Source organism: Equus quagga, chromosome 21, assembly GCF_021613505.1.
Source record: "Equus quagga isolate Etosha38 chromosome 21, UCLA_HA_Equagga_1.0, whole genome shotgun sequence".
NCBI lineage: Eukaryota > Metazoa > Chordata > Mammalia > Perissodactyla > Equidae > Equus > Equus quagga.
This window is the reverse complement of record NC_060287.1, coordinates 35,063,225-35,082,303: the sequence shown is the minus strand read 5'-3', so window position 1 is coordinate 35,082,303 and position 19,079 is coordinate 35,063,225. Positions and strand designations below refer to the sequence as shown.

The 19,079-nt window shown below is 47.9% G+C and overlaps 1 protein-coding gene across 4 annotated transcripts in view; it reads right to left on the bottom strand.

The window, feature by feature from the left end:
• The window catches only part of LOC124231282 (immunoglobulin superfamily member 5-like), a 41,157-nt gene extending 27,935 nt beyond the window's left edge, over positions 1-13,222 (bottom strand). For 2 of the 4 annotated variants that reach the window (XM_046647972.1, XM_046647973.1), the window contains exons 1-3: positions 13,000-13,221; positions 9,443-9,521; positions 1,964-2,281 (exon numbers count right to left, since the gene is read on the bottom strand). In XM_046647972.1, coding sequence (XP_046503928.1) covers positions 1,964-2,281; positions 9,443-9,500 — 376 coding nt within the window. In that variant the 5' untranslated portion in view covers positions 9,501-9,521; positions 13,000-13,221. Of the gene's footprint in view, positions 1-1,963; positions 2,282-9,442; positions 9,522-12,689; positions 12,778-12,999 lie in introns of those variants that run through there. The other 2 variants (XM_046647970.1, XM_046647971.1) reach the window with 2 other exon arrangements.
• Positions 13,223-19,079: the final 5,857 nt, after the last annotated feature.

The following is a 19,079-nucleotide window of genomic DNA, read 5'->3' as shown; positions in this document are numbered from 1 at the left end:
AAGCTACAGTAATTATCAACATATCAAAATGCGTCTTAGGGATATTCAGATAACTTTGTAGGTTTATAGCTTTGGGGAAAGATGCTATAAAACCAAATGGATTTATGAGTTTGATACGCCATCAGCATACCAGTAATAAGTCACGCCTTTGACAGATGCTTCCTTCATCCAGGGGTGCCATCCTCCTCTCTCGCTTCCCCATTTTCCTATCATCTACAGACCTTCGAGGCACATCTTAAATGGTGCCTTCTCCACAGAGTCTCCTTGAAGGCTCTGCTGATTCTCTCACCTCCCTTCCCACTTCGAACCTGAGTTTGTCTCCCTCCCACTGCCTTTGCCAGCATCTACATTGCTCCAGTGTTATTCACGCACTTGCATTATCCACTCTTTCTGTAAGGTTCTTGAGGGCAGGACTGTGTCCTATTCTATTTATCTTTGAGTCCCTCTTAAATGCCTAACATGACAGTGGGCTGCTATTGGGAAGGCAGTAAATGACTCTGTGGGAATTGCTATGAGCCAGGTGCTGTTCTAAAGGCTTTGCATAATCTCACAACAGCTTTATGACAAGGAAACTAGGGCACAAGGTCATTAAGTAACATGTCCAAGGTCACACAGTTAGTCAATGACAAAGCTGGAACTCGAACCTGGCAGTTGGGCTCCCAAGTCCGCACTATTAACAGTAGACCACTCTAGCCCCTCAAGTCCGTGTGCAGTAAATTGACTCAGACAGGGATTTAGAGTCTTCAAATCATCCTCAGGCACGTTTTTATCTGATCCTCACAGTAAACCTGAGCCTTAGCCCCATTTTGAAGATGAAGAAATTGAGGCATCCCGGGGCCACCAAGGCAGATAATGGATGAAATCAAAACCAGAACTCCTATCTTTGATTCATTTTCCTGTGTTCTTTCCTTTATGCCACAAATTATTATAATAAGAATATAACCATGCAAACTAGGCTTCACCAAATGTTATCAAATTTGATTTGATAGCAACATGAATACACACCAAATTTCTGGGAACTTCTCCTAGACATGCAAATAAGTAGACATAAGAAAAAATTTGAAAGACACGATGTGGTCTATCATAAAAAATGCCACCATAGAAATCAGGGGCTCGACACGCTCTGATGCATCTAAATTGGAGTAAATACATAAATAATTGGAGTAATTACATAAATAATATGTAATTACATTTTTAAGGAATGCAAAATGATTAAACTTTGATAAAGATGTTCTGAATCCTTGTAAAGCATTCTTTTATTGTTTTCACTATATAGCATAATCTGAATTCAGCACCTTAAAATTAGCTTTGAAAGTGAAAAACGTTATCCACTATTATGAATTTTTTTCACTTTTTTCTAAAAGTCTTGGTAAGTTTGGTAAACACACACCTTTGACTACTTCTTAAGAGCCAATGGGGCAGGAAAGAGTAATACAGATTGAGGGGACTCAGCTGGAAAGAGGAAAAAGTCAAAGCATGATTTGAAGCTGACAAATTATGTAAGGATGTAAGGCAAAGAAATAAGAGTCACATATATGAAAGACTAGAGAAAGGGCAATGATTGTCAACTGTCTCTAAATCAAAGACAAATCATTGCAACTGGCCCCAGAAGAATTCCAGGATGTATTTCCAGAAAAGCTATTAGGTCCTGAAATGGATTAGATGGGAAAGCGATAAAACCTGTCTTTAGGAGTCTCAATAAGGGAAAAAGGGAAAGAGAGAGGGAGAGAAAGAGGAGGAAACGAAGTAGAAAGAGAGTCAGTGAGGAAGGGAGGAGAGAAATAAACACATAATAAAACATAAATATTAGCCAGCTCAGAATAATTCTAAGCATAACACGAAGTGAAAGTAGACCCCATATGTCACCTTATGTGACATGAGCTTCAGAAGGTTCCTTCCATTCCTGTGACATTTAACCCAATGGACTCCAAATGCTCCTTTTTGGAGCCACCTGCATACACACCTATGACTGAAAGGAAAGCGGACGCATCCCGGTCACTGTTCTGGAGACTGCATCTGACATGCCCCGCATCACTGAGTTGCACATCATGGATGATCATCTCAGAGATGAAGTTACCGCCCTCTTCATAACTTGCAGTGGTAAAGCGGTCACTGGTGATGATGGGCTCTGTGGGCGTGATGCTCAGAACCACGGTGCCATTCAGAGACCACATGATGAGCCTCCAGCCAGGCGAGATGGTGCAGTTGAAGCGAGCCTCTGAGCCCTCCAGCACCGTAGCATTCTTGGGACCTTCTATGATCTCATAGCTGGATCCAGAAGCTGGAAGACAACCAATGTTTCAAGACTGTGGATGAATCTACATAAGTCATCTGTACAATTTAACCCTTCTGTACACCAGTTGTGACCCCTGGGTGACCATCCAATGGCTGTATTAGATCAGGAGCTTCCAGTGGACAGGAAGCCACCCCATCCCTCCTTTCCACCCACCTCTGCTCACTCCACAGTCCACGGCGCTCCCAGCAGGATTGGGAGTGAAGGAAGCAATGCTCTGGAGGGATGTTACCTCAAATATCTTCCCCCAGCCTGGTCCAGAGAGCCACCACCAGCCCAACTCTCTCACTTTAGGCAAGTTTTTCAGCCTCACTGTGAAATGAGAATTTTCCTCCCAGTGAAACGGGAAGGACCTTTGCTTTCCACCTCCAAGAAGATCCCAAGGCTCAGAGGGGAAAGAAGGAAGTAGCTACTCTTCACAAGGAGGGTGGGGACCCCAGCATGCTGTGATCACGGCCCACCGCATGCCCTTGCATCCTTAGAGCCCCCAAATGGGTGCTTAGGACAGTGTCTGGGGCTGGAGGATGAACAAGGCTGAGAGAGAAGGAATACAGCTGAAGAGACACAACAGTTGGGTCCTGAGTTTACTGTCATGGAATGAAAGGAAAGTCAGTGGCCAAGGCTCAAGAGGATGGTGCTGTCATTGAGGCCACGCCCCTCCTCCTAAGCACTAGAAGAGACACAGGTAAGGGAGACAGAGAGAACGAAACAGGTAGAAGGACACAGGAGAATGAGATCCCCTGCTGAGAACATTCAAGGGATGCATTTGGCAGCCTGGATGTGACCACATCCTAGTGTCGAATCTAAAACTTCAACAGGTGAGCAAGTGGTTCTACAGTGTAAGACCACAGACTCCAGAGTGAGGGTTTCAGCTCATTGGGCAAGTTTTCTCAATTTCTCCATATTCCACTCCCCTCAGCTGCAAAACAGAGACACTAGTACCACAGCAAATTGTTTTAGGAACCAATGAGACGATTCACGTAAAGCCCTTAAGATGACCCTCAAGCACTCAGTAAACAGTCACTATGACATGCCCTGCAAGAGGGGATCGTGTTGACCTGCAAGAAGTGATTGTGTTGACCTGCAAGAAGCAATTGTGTTGACCTGCAAGAGTGGATTGAGTTGACCTGAAAGAGTGGATTGAGTTGACCTGCAAGAACGGATTGAGCTGACCTGCAAGAATGGATTGAGTTGACCTGCAAGAACGGATTGTGCTGACCTGCAGGAAGGAATTGTGCTGACCTGCAGGAAGGAATTGTGCTGACCTGCAAGGACGGATTATGTTGACCTGCAAGAAGGGATTGTGTTGACTGACAAGATGAGCCAAGAAAACCATAGATTAAAATAAAATTGTTTCTTTCACACCTTTATCAATCTTCAGCCTTTGCTCACCAGATGCACTCTGACACTGGTTTTAACTGGAATGACAACTTCTGCCTGGTCTTCCACATCGAGTGCATCAAGGGCTTTCCAGCCCACATGAACTCAGTCACAATTACTTGAGATGGAGGGTGTTCTGCGACTGAAGAACTCAAGAAATCTTTTGACCATTTAGGACTGATATTCTTACCACCCTAGAAGAGCAAATTGGCAGCCAGAGTTTTCCGAGACTTTCCCACGTTTATAATAACAATCAAAGCAGAACTTGCAGAGCACTGGGTAGTCTTCAAGATCTCTTATTCTCATCTTTTTCCCACCTATGTTTTAACAATGAGGAAATGAAGACCAGCAATATCTCAGGACTTACAATCACAGTGGTGAGCAGGGACCCAAACTCACAACTTCCCACTCTGAATTTTCCCTCTTTCCCACTCTTTTCCCTCTAATCTCACTCAGAGTTTATAACAAAAAGACCCCCTGGCAGACCACACACCTTGGTTTCTTCTCAGCCATGCCTGCCACATCAGCAAGACTGTGATGGGTTCCTATTACCTTCTGGAGCTGCATGATCCCTGTGGGTCGACCAGGCGGCCTGTCATACACATTGGGAGCTCCCCATAGACTGCAGGCCCCCTTTCCTCCCAACCTTAAAAGGTCAAGTTGTGCGGGCTGGCCCAGTGGCACAGTGGTTAAGTTTGCACATTCTGCTTTGGTGGCCCAGGGTTCACCAGTTCAGATCCCGAGTGTGGACCTATGCACCACTTGCCAAACCATTCTGTGGCAGGCGTCCCACATATAAAGTAGAGGAAGATGGGCACAAATGTTAGCTCAGGGCCAGTCTTCCTCAGCAAAAAGAGGAGGAGTGGCGGCAGATGTTAGCTCAGGGCAAATCTTCCTCAAAAAAAAAAGTCAAGTTGTAAGGCAGGTTCTAAAAGAATCTCGTTACACCCTTAAAGGTTTCTGGGGAGGAACCACACCACTGTACACATATTAACACATTAACACTGCACCTGAGTACCCACAATGCACTGCCCACTGCAGGAACAGGTCAACAGGGGAAATGAACCGCTGCACAGACAGGACCCAGGAAGCCAGCAGGACCAGGCCGTGAGGCAGCCGGGGAAGGAGAGAGGACACAGGCTCCAAAGAGGCAGGACTGAGGGGAAGTCAGAATTAACTATGACTAATCCCAAGTTTGGGTAAACATGCTCACTATCCTTTGATTTGTCCCTGGACGAGATAGAAAGAGAGAGAAAATGTGACTCTAAATAACAACACAAATTGGGTCTTCTCCCTTACCCCCGGGCACGTCTCTCCCATCCAACCATCCCTCTGATCTGGGATTTTAAGCAATGAAAAAAGCCTAAGGAAAGGAAGCCAGAAGTGATTCCCCAGGAAAGCCATGGCTGCCATGCCACCTTGGCTCTTTCTGAGCCCTGAATGGCATCTTAAGAAGAAGGACAAAAGACAAGAAATAGCCCAATCTACACCCCAAGGAAAGAAAGACGGGACGAGGGGTGTGCTCATACTCCGTGCTGTGATAGGGACCGTCCTCCTTGCCCCTGACTCAGGTGGATGGGAGTTCACGGGACAGAGGCCGGCAGGACAGGATGCGGGAGTGCGCGGACAGGTGAGACCCAGACTCGCCATGCGAGGAGCTCCGTCTATGCAACTCCAACAGAATAAGCAAACCCATCTGAAATCATGGTTCCTTCACTGCCTTGTGAGATTATTTCACTCCTGCACGCTGTTCACTCCAAGCCAGTCTTTAAATATCCTGTGGAATGCACGCGTGACCCAGAAAACATTCAGGCTCCACACCTTACCTTGTGGCTGGGGAGGTGAGAGGGAAGGAGGGACTTGTGCTAAATGGAAACCCTTCCAGTTTGAACTTGACCTTTAAATTAAACAGGAGGGCCCAAATCCTCAGCACCAAATCCCCTGATGACATTCCCTGCGATCTTTGTTACCATGATAAGTAAACTCCCGTCCAGCTCCACCTCGTGACTCAGAAGCTGTGCTTCTGGTAAGGTGACGTCCCGGAGTCCATTGCTCTCTCACTTGTCCTGTCAGCTGGTGGTGGGTGTAACCCTGCCCCACACCCAACAAATACTAGAAAATTGTAAATAAGACCTTTAAGCAGACAGGCAGCTCCTCAGCACAAAACCGCCCTCCCGCTTTGTTCTCCCTTTCACTTTGTAGAGCAAAGAGGCAAAGCCGGGCAGAGCCACGGGAGACATCAGCATCCTACCCCCCAGGAACCTCCCTGGGCCACCAGCTACAGTGGTCCCCCAACACCAGGTCCTCCCTTGTAGGAGTTTATCCACTTGCAAGATGCTCATTCACGCCGACACTCTCCATCCAATTCCCAAATCTACATCTCCAGCCCCGTCCGCTGGCTTTCTCTCCTGCCCCACGGGCGCTGCTCCACCAGGCTTCTCCGCGGAGATGACTGGCCGCCACCCAGGACTGAAGAGCTTGTCTTCTTCTACTCGCCGCCTCCTAACATCTGCAAAACTGAAATCCTTCGTACAGCAGAACGTCAGCCAGCTTCGCGGCTCCCACCTGTCCTCCTTCAACCGATCCTAAGCAGAAGTACCCTTCTTCTGCCACGGCTTTTTCTCAGCTTCCTGGAGTAGCAGTTGGTTGTCTCCCTGGTGTGGGGGGCATGACGGGTCCATGTCAACCAACCATTCTGTTCTTGCGCTCTGCTCTTCCCCAGCTTTCCTCACTGCACCGTAGACCTGGCACCTTCTCCCATCTCTTACTTAGCGTTGGAAATGAGTAGAAAAGTAGAAAATTGAAAGTCAGAAGGGACAAAGGAAAATAAAGTGGAGAGCAGTGGGTGAGAACAGCTCTGGTGAGGCAGCTCCAATGGAGAAAATGGAACTCAAAACCTATCAGGGAAACAACCCAGATGCCCATCAAGGGACAAAGGGATAAAGATGTAGTATATATACATAATGGAATACTACTCAGCTACAAAAAAAGGTGAAATCTGGCCATTTGTGACATCATGGATGGACCTTGAGGGTATTATGCTGAGTGAAATAAGTCAGAGGGAGAAAGTCAAATACCACATGATCTCACTCATAAATAGAAGATAAAAACAACTACAAACAAACACATAGAGACAGAGATTGGATTGGTGGTTACCAGAGGGGAATGGGGTGGGGGGAGGGCGAAAGGGGTGATTAGAAACAAGTTCGTGGTGGTGGATGGCAATTAGTCTTTGGGTGGTGAACATGTTGTAATCTACACAGAAATCAAAATAGAATGATGTATGTTAAAATTTATATAATGTTATAAAAGTAAATAGATTTTAAAAACCATATCAGGGGTTGGAAGTATCGGAAGGAAACTGGGAGGGGAAGGAGGAGGTCCCCAGGCAGGTGGGAGCCGGCTGCTGAGTCCTCTGACCGTGGCAGGGCTGCCAGCGTCTCTTCCAGGCTACCACCACCACCCAGAGCTGCTCCCCACGTGGCAGCCAGAGGCATCTTCCCAACACATCAAAAAAAGTGGGATCAGGCACCCTCCCCTACTGCCCACCTCCACACCCCAGACTTTGTTTAAAACATTTCCATCATTTGGGATAAAGACCAGATAATCCTTAACAGCGTCTCAAGATCCTGCTTACTGTCACATCGACTTCCTCTCCAGATTCATTTGCCCCAAACTCCACCCTCTGACCACCGGACTTTAATTTATCAAACTCTTCTTTAATTTATCAAACTCACCAACTCTTTCTGGCACCAGGGCCTTTGCATAGGCAGTAGACCAACGTGGTGGGCAGTGTCGCTTACTCCTTAGCTCCTGGCCAAGACATCTCCTCCTCAGGGAGCCTTCCCAGATCACCCTATTTAGGTTAAATCATCCTGCAACAGGCTTTTGAATCGGTGAAGCAGTTGTCACAGCAGTGTTTTTATATTGATTTTTTTCTGTCAGTTAACGCTTGTTTCCTCTGCTAGGCTCTAAGCTCTGTTAGCAAGGACGATGCCTGTTTTTGCTCATCACTGCACCCCAGCGCCTGCAACTAAATGGCACACAACAGGCCCTCAGTGACTGTTCACCGAGTGAGTAAATAAGATGGTCCAGTTCTACATAATCCGTTACACTGGGGGCAAGGCAGAGAGGAGAGGGCCAGCCGGAGCCCTCTGGGTGCACGTGGAGGTTGCCCTCAGCTTTTCAAAGTCAAGTGTTTACATGAAGGTGTCTGCACCCCAAGACTTTCCAAGAGGATGCAGCCGCGGGGCTCAGTCTTCTGCAATGGACCCCATTCCCCGGGGGCTCTAGAATTAGCCCACAATACTCCCCGCTGCCGGAACAGCCATCTCCAGGCCTCAACCAAAGCATCCTTGCCTTCAAAACGGTACTTTAGGAAAAACGTCTCAGAAAAACTATAGACCCAGAGTTCGTCAGTTTCCCACCAAGCCCCTGAAGAGATTTTTGCAACCGTCACTGAAACAGGCCTGTCTGGAGCCATCTCCTTAAAACATTTGCTGAGCGTGGTCTGCTTGCCCCACAATGAGTCCCCGAGCTCCACCTGAGAAGGGACCTGTGCTCCCGTCCACTCTGCAAACTAATGTCTATTAAGCACCTACTAATGGCTTAGCCCCGCCTACCATAAGGAGGGGCTTCCAAACGTCCCTGCCCCCAAATATATTTTATCACCACAGCCCAGGGCCCACAGCCCGAACGAGCAAATACACCCCAAACCAATGGAAGTTTATGAAAGGGTCCTTACTGCCTGTAAGCCCTCTCATACTCCCTATTCTATTCTATTCCGTTTTAATTTTTCCATGCTGCCATGGCCAGACTTTTTTTCACAAAAACATTACCCGGCCGTCTGAAATAGAGTTCGTACATATATGAAGGGCAAATTAAGCAAAATTTGTCTACACAGTTAGAAGTCAGAACCACGGCCGCACTGGGGGAAGGAGAGAGGGAGTGGTGAGAGGGCGCATTCTGGAATGTTCTGATCTCACAGTCGACATGCAGAGCGTTCAGCTTGTGATGGTTCGTTAATCACTGTGTGTCTCTATTCTTCTTCAATCCAATGCCTTAACACCTCTGCAATGAGGAATACGGTGGGGGACACCCTGAGGAGGCTAAAATCCAGCTGGGAAAACAAGACAAACGCACCCGAAGCGATGACTCTAGACGAGACATAGTGAAAGCAAAGCTGGGGGTACAGACTCCAGTGACCCAAGGATGCTGCGCATGCCTGCTCTGCCTCCTGATCTGGAAAGCCTGGCTGGGACACTCTGGGGTCCACTCTGACTGACACCCTGGGAGGGTCCCAGGACGAGAAGGAGCCAGGGTGGGGGCCGGATCACACGCAATGCGCCCCTCACCCTGGCAATAACAGGACCTGGGATTATCACCCCGAAAACTGCAAGGCAAGGAAGGGTTCAAGGAGGAGGTGAGGCCTGAGTCGAGCCTTCCTTGAAGACCAGATGGAAATGGAAGAGGAGAAAAACCAGACAGGGGAGGGGCATTTTGACAAGAGCGAGGACTTGTGGGGAGGTACTGAAGGCGGGCTCCCAGGACGGCGAGGACCCAATGAAGAGGACTGGTGGGGTCAGATGTACCTGGAGGACCACTCCTGGAGTCGAGAGGATGCAGCAGAAAACGGACCTTGCTGGAGAGGGCGCTCAGGGAAGGTGAGGAGTGCCCAAGGAAGAACCTTCTGGCGGCCATGTGCCCCGGTGGCCTCCTCTAAGTTCCCATCTGCCCAGGACCGTCACCCGGAGCCCCCGGGATCCCTACCTGCCAGCCCAGCCAGGACGACCAGCGTGGCCAGGATGCCTGTCCGGCTGCTCCCCATCTCTGTGTGTTCTTCCTCACCCTGGAAGACAAAGCAGCAGGGAACGGTCTGTCACAGATGGGCATTCACCGTCAGAGCGCGGGAGCCCCTCGCAGCTCTCCGAGTCCGTGCATACATCAGTCAGGGCTTCTCAGCGGCACCTGCCTCCCCTGGGAACTTGTTAAAAAAGTAGATTCTAGGACCCGCTCCAGACCTGCTGGATCAGACACGCCATGGGGAGCCCAGCAATCTGTCTAAACAATTAAACAGTGTTCCACTTCTGGTCCACGCTCAAGGTTGAGGATCACTGTGTTACATGATCTTACCCCCCAGCCCACGGATATGTAAAGGGATGCAGACGGTATGCCATTCCCACTGAATCACGGACCTGGAGGTAGGAGCGAGGGCTTCCTGCTCTTCGTTTTGGTCACGATACTTTAATCATTGAGGAAAAAATCCTGCCCACAATGAGTTTACATTCTAAAGGGAAAACAGGCCACAAAATGAAGGAATTGATCATGAGCCTATGAGAAGGTAGCCAGAGGTATGGCGAAAAATAGAACAGGGAGGAGCATGTGCGAGGAGGTGGGTGCATGAGATGGGCTGGCTAATGTTTCAAATAGGGGGGTCAGAGAAAGGATCCCCAAGAAGGTGCTCCATGAACAGTGAAGGAGGGAGGGCAACAGTCCACGTCAATATCTGCAGAGGAGCTTTCTGGGCAGAGTCACAACAGGTGCAAAGGCCCTGGGGTGGGACTGTGCCTGGTATGTTTGAGGACCTGCAGGGAGGACTCCGGGGCCAGGGCAGAGTAGGGGGAGTGGAAGAGGGAGAGGGCAGAGGTCAGGGTAGGTGAGGAAGGCCTTACTGGCCCCTTGGCAGCACACCGGGATCCCATCATGCATGCCTCCTGGCCCTCCTTCCAATCCCCTTGTTCTTTGACAACCCTCCTGTTCATCCTCCATCCTTGCATTTCCTCTTTTTACTTTTTCTTTCTCCCCTAGGACAGGCTTATCCAAGGCGGTCCCAGCACTGCCAGTCCTGCTAGAGGACTTGGAGTTCAGTCACCCACTGAATGTATCAGGAACTGCCTGCAAAAACAGCAGCTCCTGAGCCCCGGAGAAGGGTCTCTTTATTTCAAACATTTCTCAGCCCCAGCGACCTGTGGAGCACAGTGTGTGGGGGAGGACAGTCACTTTGGCCTTGGCATCCACACAGATTTCACAGCCCTGCTGGGGGATTCCAACCCCTCCCTCCAAAATACAGGGTGCCAGTTTCCATCAGGGACCCCGGGCAGGACTTTGTAATGAGTGGATGCCCCGTCCAGGATCACAAAGGCGCTCAGGCCTGTGACCCACATTGGACATGTCGGCCAGTTACTGGGTGCTCACAGCTCAAGAGAAGGAATGTGGGGTTTCCATCGTTTGTTTCTCGCTGTCTTTGGAAAGTAGGATCCAGCCTGTGTGCTAAACGGTAACGACTTGTGTGTAAGGTACGAAGCGTCTCTGCTACCGTCCATTCTGCGTGAACCCAGCCCCGTGCAATGATCTAAAACAGACCCAGCAAACCCCTAGAACGACGCCTCCATAGCGAGCTGTGCAGCAGCCGTACACAGACCGAAGTGAAATCACGGCCTTCCCAGATTGATTCAAGATCCCGAATTTTGATGCCCCAAAGAAATCATTTACTAATCTTCAAGGTTCAGCGAACACAACTCGACAAGTCAGTTGCTCTACTAGTCGTCGAGAATGCTAGAGCCGAGCAGAGGATGACTGAGAAATGGAGCTGTTGAGTTACAAAAGGTTACGCCTTTTACCAAAAGCAGTAAGTGCAAAGCATGGGGGCCAGCACGGTGGCGCAGCAGTTAAGTGCACACGTTCCGATTCGGCGGCCCAGGGTTTGCTGGTTCGGATCCAGGGTGCGGACATGGCACCGCTTGGCAAGCCATGCTGTTCCAGGCATCCCACATATAAAGTAGAGGAAGATGGGCATGGATGTTAGCTCAGGGCCAGCTTTCCTCAGCAAAAAAGAGGAGGATTGGCAGCAGATGTTAGCTCAGGGCTAATCTTCCTCAAAAAAAAAAATGTTTTTAATATAAATAAATAAATGCAAAGCGTGGACTTGGCACTTTTGAAATGGCGGCAATAGCTTAAGGTCCACTAGGAGATGCTTCCAGTTGCTGAGAGCCAAGGCAGCAGGCTGCAGATGAAGAACAGCTCAGCTAACTCTCAAATGCTCCATCCTGCCAATGTCCTGACACGCCATCCTCCCTTATTTTCTCCGTATGAGAGAATGAATGACTCCACTTCCAGTGAGCCCAGCAGAACTCAGCAGGTGGGCTGTGTCGGACCCCACTCGGAGCCACAGGAACCCAGCTGTAAGGTTGCCGCAGACGTGGGTTTGTGCAGAGATGGTCCGGCGTGTGCAGGAAGGACTGTGGGAAAGCTGATTTCAAGTGTCCACTGAAATCAGCCAAGTCGCTTTAATTAAGTGGGGACTATGCCGAGTAATTGGCAAGTCACCTTTCTGTGGAGTGGTTTGACGGCCCCGAGATTTGACTTCTCATGCATTTCATTATGGAAGACTCGAATTACCTACTTTTAGTTGCAAAACTGCGAAGTCTTCTTAAAATCTTAAAATCTTATTTAAAAAGACAGGATTTTAACCCCCAACCAATTCCTTACTGCCCCAACAAGATGAAAACACCCAGAAGATCGTTTGGACCCAGCAAGCTATTCATCACAGGACGAAAACTGCTGAACTTGGTCATCTCACTTAATTAGCCACACACACAAACCCTTCTTGGGGGCTTCCAGGAAATAGCTGGATGTCATAACATCCAAAAGTGCCTGCCAGCGTCCTGTTTTAGGCAATAGCATGAAGCCCAAACCCTAAAAGAAAGGAGGCAAGTTCTTCTCAGGGGTGGCGAGAATTACAGGAACAACATCCATGCCAGGGGCCCGCTGCAGACTGCCGCGCCTCACAGGACGGCCCAGCGCTCTCCTCCGCTCCCCCGACCCCAGCTCCCTGCACCCCTCCATCAGGAGGGGCCTCAGCGCAGCCTGCCAGACCCAGGGCCGTCCCAGCACTTCCAGAGACGTGGGAGCAAGGCTCCTGTCCACAAGGCTTCTCCTGAGCTGGGAGAATAATGGCATTTCAAAGTCTGTGCGCTGAGCGTGAGTCACAGCAATTTCCCCGCATTTGAACCCTGACCTCCTAAACTCCAGCGAGCCTTGGCTTTCAGCGCATCCCTGAGAACAGCTCACCGCGACAGGGCCTTCGCTTGATGGGAACCCCGCTCGAACTCCTACACCCTCGGAGCAGCCAGCTCTTTTAATCTTTAACTTTGTGGAAGTTGGGAAACAAAGAATGTGTGTTGGATCGTCCAACACTTTCCCCCGGAGACGGCTCCCCGCGGTGGCCTCCCGAGGGCTCGGCGCCCTGCTCCTGGGGAAGAGACGGGTCCCCTGGAGAAACCCACCAGACACCCCCACCGGGGAGCCACACCCAGGGGCTGTCTCACCTGAGGCAGGTAAACCTCTGCAGGACATCAGAGAAGGTTCTAGTTCCCAAAAGTCTTCCCGGCCTCTCTCCATGCAAATACAGGAACAAATCTGTCTGGCGACCAGAGAATCTCGGCCCACCCCACCCGGCTAACAGGAAGTTCCTCACGAAACGTTCTGTCACGTCACAGGCCAGGTCCTAAACCCAGAGGTGGCCTCCGCCTGCCACAGGCCCCTCGCTTCCGGAAGGTGCGGGTGCCCCAGAGCGGCATATCTCCTGTTAATCATTAGCCAGCCCCAACCAGCGGCCCAGGAAGTCCAGGCTGGGCTGAGAATGCCAAGGCCACAGGGCCAAGGCTGTGCTCCCAGCCAGCCTCGGTTCAGTGTTCCTCCTCTGAGCCTTGCTCAAGCCCTGCAGAGCCAAGACGCAGCTGGGCCCCACGCCGGCCTGGTGGTCCTCGTCCACAGCTGAGCTCCTTCCTGCTTGTGGATGGCAGACTGGCCAACCCTGCTCCCTTCTGGCCTCTGACACAGGCCCAGGGGCTGGTGAAGCCGGTTCCTTCTCCCAGCCAGGCGCCTCCATGTCCACAAGAATAGGTTCTTTTATGAAAGAAAAAAAGGCCGAAGGGTGAGTCTCGGCTCCCAGTGCATCACGTGCCCCCGTGAGGAGGAAAGCGCAGTTCCCTGTGGCATATTTGCACCGGGACTGTTAGGAGGTTTAAGGCACGCCTCCCAAACCCCTGCCCCAGCTCCTCAGAGCAAAGGAGCTTGGTTTTTCAGAGCCCTGGGACAATTTCTGGAAAACACCGTCTCCCAAAACCCTGATGCACAGCACCGTTACTAAACTGTCTACCCCCATAAGGTTCATTTTGAATATCTGGCTTGTCCCCCTCGTTACATTCTAATCTTGTCAGGAGACTCAGGGTCAAGGGCGTCTGCACAACCCAGACACGATGTGGATCACATGTGTAGAATAAGACCCTGAAATAAATAAATAGGGGGAAGTACTGTCCCTTCCAGCTGAAGGGGGTCAGAATAGGCCACCCCAAAATGTGTCACTTTGGCATAAAGATTATTTTAAACTGAAGACATTTGAAATTCAACAGATGCAAGAAAAAGCCTTTTCAGTGCTTCCTTTTTCTGACTAAAAGCAGCAACTTCAGGGAAAGAAGGCCACCATAGATTCCCCTTTAGAGTGGAGCCACCCCCAGAAGGGAGAACGTAAGTAAAATGTACTCAAGATCCCTTCTTCAGGAGTGTTTATGGCCCGGAATAAGATGGAAAGACCACTCATACCTATATAGACAAACATTATCACAAACTTTCTTATCTTTTGTTTGTTCTTCCAAAAATCTATTTGTCTTTCCTAAATAAACCTATTTGTTCTCCTCCCTTCCCTTTCTCCTACTAAATTATGTATGTAAGCTTTTAACTCTTACCATTTAATGAGGCTGCTACTTCCTTTGTTGGTTCCCATATGCATGCAGAGTAAACTTTTTCTCCTGTTAAACTGTCTTGTCAGTTTAATACACAGGCCCCAGGCACTAAACCTAAGAGGGTAGAGGAAAACATTTTTTCCTCCTCTCCTACAAGACTCCGTGCTGGGAGCTGGTCAGAAAAACGGTCAGTAAAACGTAGACTCAGGGAGTCAATGTATTAGTGAAATAATCTAACAAATATACACAGGGTTGTAGCATCTTATTCATAAGCTGTGTCCCTGAAGACCTAGCACAATTCAAAACGCAAATAATTGCAGAACAATGAGCCACAGAAATAAAAGTCTAAGACCGGTGTAGCTCATTTCTGCCCTGATGTGCTTTTTTATTTTCTCAGCTTCAGTCCTAATATTGAGACTATCAATCAGTGCAGGGAGTCGTGAGAAGGGGCCTTCAGGGCACAGTATAGCATCTGACTTTCCAGACCAAGCTCTCCAGCCCCAGCCTTAGCCTCAGCACTACTACTGGAGAATATTGTTAGAGAGTCTAGAAAATTCTAAGTTATAAGAACAATGAGTGAGTTGGGAAGGAAGAAAATTTTTTCCTCTACCCTCTTCAGTTCTGTGCCTGAGCCCTTGGAAATTAAAGTGACAAAAGATAGGTTAACAAGAGAAAAACAAGAGATTAACGAGTTTATGAACACATGCAGTGCACATACACCCAGGAGAAACGCTGTGATGAGCAACTCCAAGATGTGGTTAGAATTCAGCCTTCGATGGAATCTTAACAAGACAATAAGTTCGTAGAGAAGGGACAAGATAAAGGAAAAGGAGTTTAGGCTTTTAGGGGTGGCAAACTGTGGCCAGGTGAATATATAGGGGAAACTAATGGAAGATAAGGATTGTTTTTGGTAAAGTTTTTTATGTAGATTCTGGCAAGAGTCTGCAGTGACCAAGACCATTTTGCCCCTCCTGGTACAAGAGACGGGAGGGCAGAGAGTTTGCTTGGTGTCTGTTGTTTCTCAATTATCTTCAGTTTAAAATAATCCTTATGATGGGACCAGCCCACCGGTGTAGTGGTTAAATTCGTATGCTCTGCTTTGGCAGCCCAGCTTTCACAGGTTTGGATCCCAGGTGCAGACCTACACACCACTCATCAAGCCATGCTGTGGAAGCGTCCCACATACGAAGTGGAGGAAGATTGGCACAGATGTTAGCTCAGGGACAATCCTCCTCAAGCAAAAAGAGGAAAATTGGCAACAGGTGTTAGCTCAGGGCCAATCTTCTTCACCAAAAAAATTTTAAAAATAGTCCTTATGCCAAAGAGGCGCATTCTGGGGTGGCAGATTGTGACCTCCTACAAGGGCCATAACAAAGTGCATATATATAACAACAATAACCACTCTTAGAAGTTCTGTAGCAAGTGGAGGGTCCCCCACTGCCAACCCTGGGCCCTGGGTACTCCTGTCCACCAGCTCCTGAGCAGCCGCCCCAAGACCAGAGTGAAAACACGATTTGCAAAACATTGGAAAGGCAGCTCTGAAAGTGTGTAGTACTGAGGGACTTTTTTTTTTGGAATTTGGGAGGCTTGCATTATTTCAAAGTTTGAGCATAAAGAGAGATTTTACTAATGTTTTTAGCCTGTGCTATTTTAAAATCACAAAGTTCAGGTTTACATAAAACATATTCACACTGTAATTCAAACTGTGGTAAAGGCTCTGAAGTAAGTTTTGATGGGGGGGGTGGGGGGGAGTGGGAGTTCTCCAAGGAGATTGGGTTTGAGCTCAGATGGGGGTGGGGGGCAGGTTAGGAGTTAATCGGGTACAAGGTGGAGTCCCCAGAGGACCACCTCCTACGGCAGAGGGAACCGTGTGCGTCCAGGCAGCGGGGTGGGTGGCAGGAAGCCTGGCTCAGCTGAGAAGTTAAAGAGGCTCCTGGAAACTGATGCAAAGAGCTGGGAGGCAGCAGGGCCTTAGAGGAGCCCAGAGAGGGGCAGGGGCCAGAATAAATGTAAAAAGGAATATCAGGAAAGTAGTGAAAAATTTTCAAATAAACTAAGAAGATTACTGGATTATCTGATAATAGGGCCTGAGCTGTCTTTGAACTAGTTGAAACTCTAAGTTCATGATGGTTAATTTTATGTGTCAACTTGGCTGGGACACGGGATGTCCAGATATCCGGTTAAAGATTATCTCCGGGCGTGTCTGTGAGGATGTCTCTAGAAGATGTTAGAGGATACGAGAAGACGTTAGGTTTGAATCAGTCAGTAGACTGAGTAAAGCAACTGGCTCTCCCTAATGTAGGTGGGCCTCATGTAATCTGTCGAGGGCTTGAATAGAACAGAAAAGTGGAGGAAAGGTGAATTCATCCTCTCTGCCTGACTGTTTATCTGAAACATTGGTCTTCAGCCCTCAGACGTTGGCAGTCCTGGTTCTCAGGCCTTCGGACTCAAACTGGAATGACACTGCCAGCTCTCCTGGGTGTCCACCTTGCAGACAGCAGACCGTGGGACTTCTCAGCCTCCGTAATCGCATGAGCCAATTTCTCGTGATAAACACATCCATATAGATAGGTTCTCTTTCTCTGGAGAACCTTGACTAATACAAAATTGTAAGAAACTGAGAGTAACACAAATGATTCCAGTACATAGAGATGCAAATGACCTTAGGTGAAGATGCAGTTGATTTCTGCCCTGCAGATATTGAGCAGTTTTGCCCCTATGTGTACAGCCACACATCTTTTAACGATGAGGATATGTTCTCAGAAATGCGTCCTTGGGCAATTCGGTCATTGTGCGAACATCCTAGAGTGCACTTACACAAACCCAGATGGTATGGCCCACTGCCCACCTAGGCTACATGGTACAAATCTCGTGGGACCACCATCATATATGGGGTGGTCTCTCATTGACCAAAACATCGTTCCACAGCACACGACTGTGAATGTTTCAGCACTCAATTATGGGATAAATATGTGTGTTCTTTGAATTCTCCCCCGAATCAGTTGTTATATCTTGCTGGCTGCCTCAACCAATTAATGAGTTAAATAAAATCTTGGACGTGTGTTCCTTTCAGATTTGCATGAGAGCCACGATTTTAAATCCTTTCACAGGAGCCCTTTGAGGAATTTAAGTGTACACGTGGCACGATCTCTGTAGAACATTTAGCAAATATTAAAATATAAAGTAGGTCAAGTCACATAAAAATGCCCACATTTAACTGTTTTTCACCTACAGAAATGGCAATTTCATATTAGGCTCAACCTAATACAAAGAAGAAAATAAAAATCATCTATATTCTCTGTATCACCCAGAGATAAGCATTATGAATTTTTAATGAATACCTTCTATTATTTTCCTTATTACAAAAGTGATCCATAGTCACTACATAAAAATTAGAAAATGCAGGTAAGCAAAAAGGAGGAAAACTTTAAAACGGATTGCTCTTAAGACTGCCACACAGAGACAAGTACTGCTAGCACCATGGCAAGTGTCTGCTAAAGTGTTCGTACGGTACCTACTGCTTAGTAACCAGGTTTCATCTGCTTAATACATTGCAAACCTCTGCCCCCTGTTAGGAAATACATTCTTTTCAATGACTAGGCATAGTTCCACCGACTGAAGATCGCATCACTTACCTTTGCAGGTTCCTCCTGTTGGGGTTCACATCGCTCAAGGCGGTGAACACCATCACAGCTAGATCAGAGAGTGTATGCATAATGATTTCCTTAGGATCACTTCTGAACAATGCGGTCTCATCAACTAAGGACCTCGGGGCATGATGGTTTAGTGGAGACAGTAAACAGATCCGCGATCGCTGGAAGGGAGGGATAAATGAGAGGAGAGGATTCTTAGGGATAAATGTATGATACTGTAACAGTGGATCCATGTCATTATACATATGTTCAAACCCATAGAATGTACACCAGGAGGGAACCCTAGGGTCAACTATGGAGGTTGGGTGATTATGATGTATCAGCGTAGGTTCATCAATTGTAACAAATGTACCAGTCTGCTGGGGATGTTGACAAAGGGGGAGTCTATGCATTTGGGGGACAGGGCACATATGGGAAATCTCTGTACCTTCTGCTCAATTTTGCTGTGAACCCAAAACTGCTCCAAGAAATAAAGCCTATTTTTTTTTAAAAAAAAAATGCAATTGCTGGGTCAGAAGACATGCACATTGTAAGAAGCCTGAAATATCCTGGATTAGCAAAAAGCTCTCCAAGATAGATACATTGCCCCTAGCACCTAATGTCCAAGGTGATCAACACACTCAGCTATTTTAATTTTTGATAATTTGAATGACAAAAAATTGTTTTAAATCATTATTGTTTCAATTATAAAAAGAATGTGTTGTCAATGTGGAAAATTCAGAAAAATTCCAGAGGTCGTCAAGCAGAACCCAGAACCTTACCACCCAGGGAGACCCACTATGATGTGTTTGTTATAAAGCCTCCCAATGCTTTAAGTGTGTGAATGTGCATCTATGCATCTAGGAGTGTGTATGTGTGTGTGTCATGTATAATTATTAACTTTTTATTGAAGTATTATATATAATTTTAAATACAAGATCTGCATTTTTCACGTAACCCACTATACTTGGTTGAACAGTGTCCCCAAAAATTCTTGTCTACCAAAACCTGAGAATGTGACCTTCTTTGGAA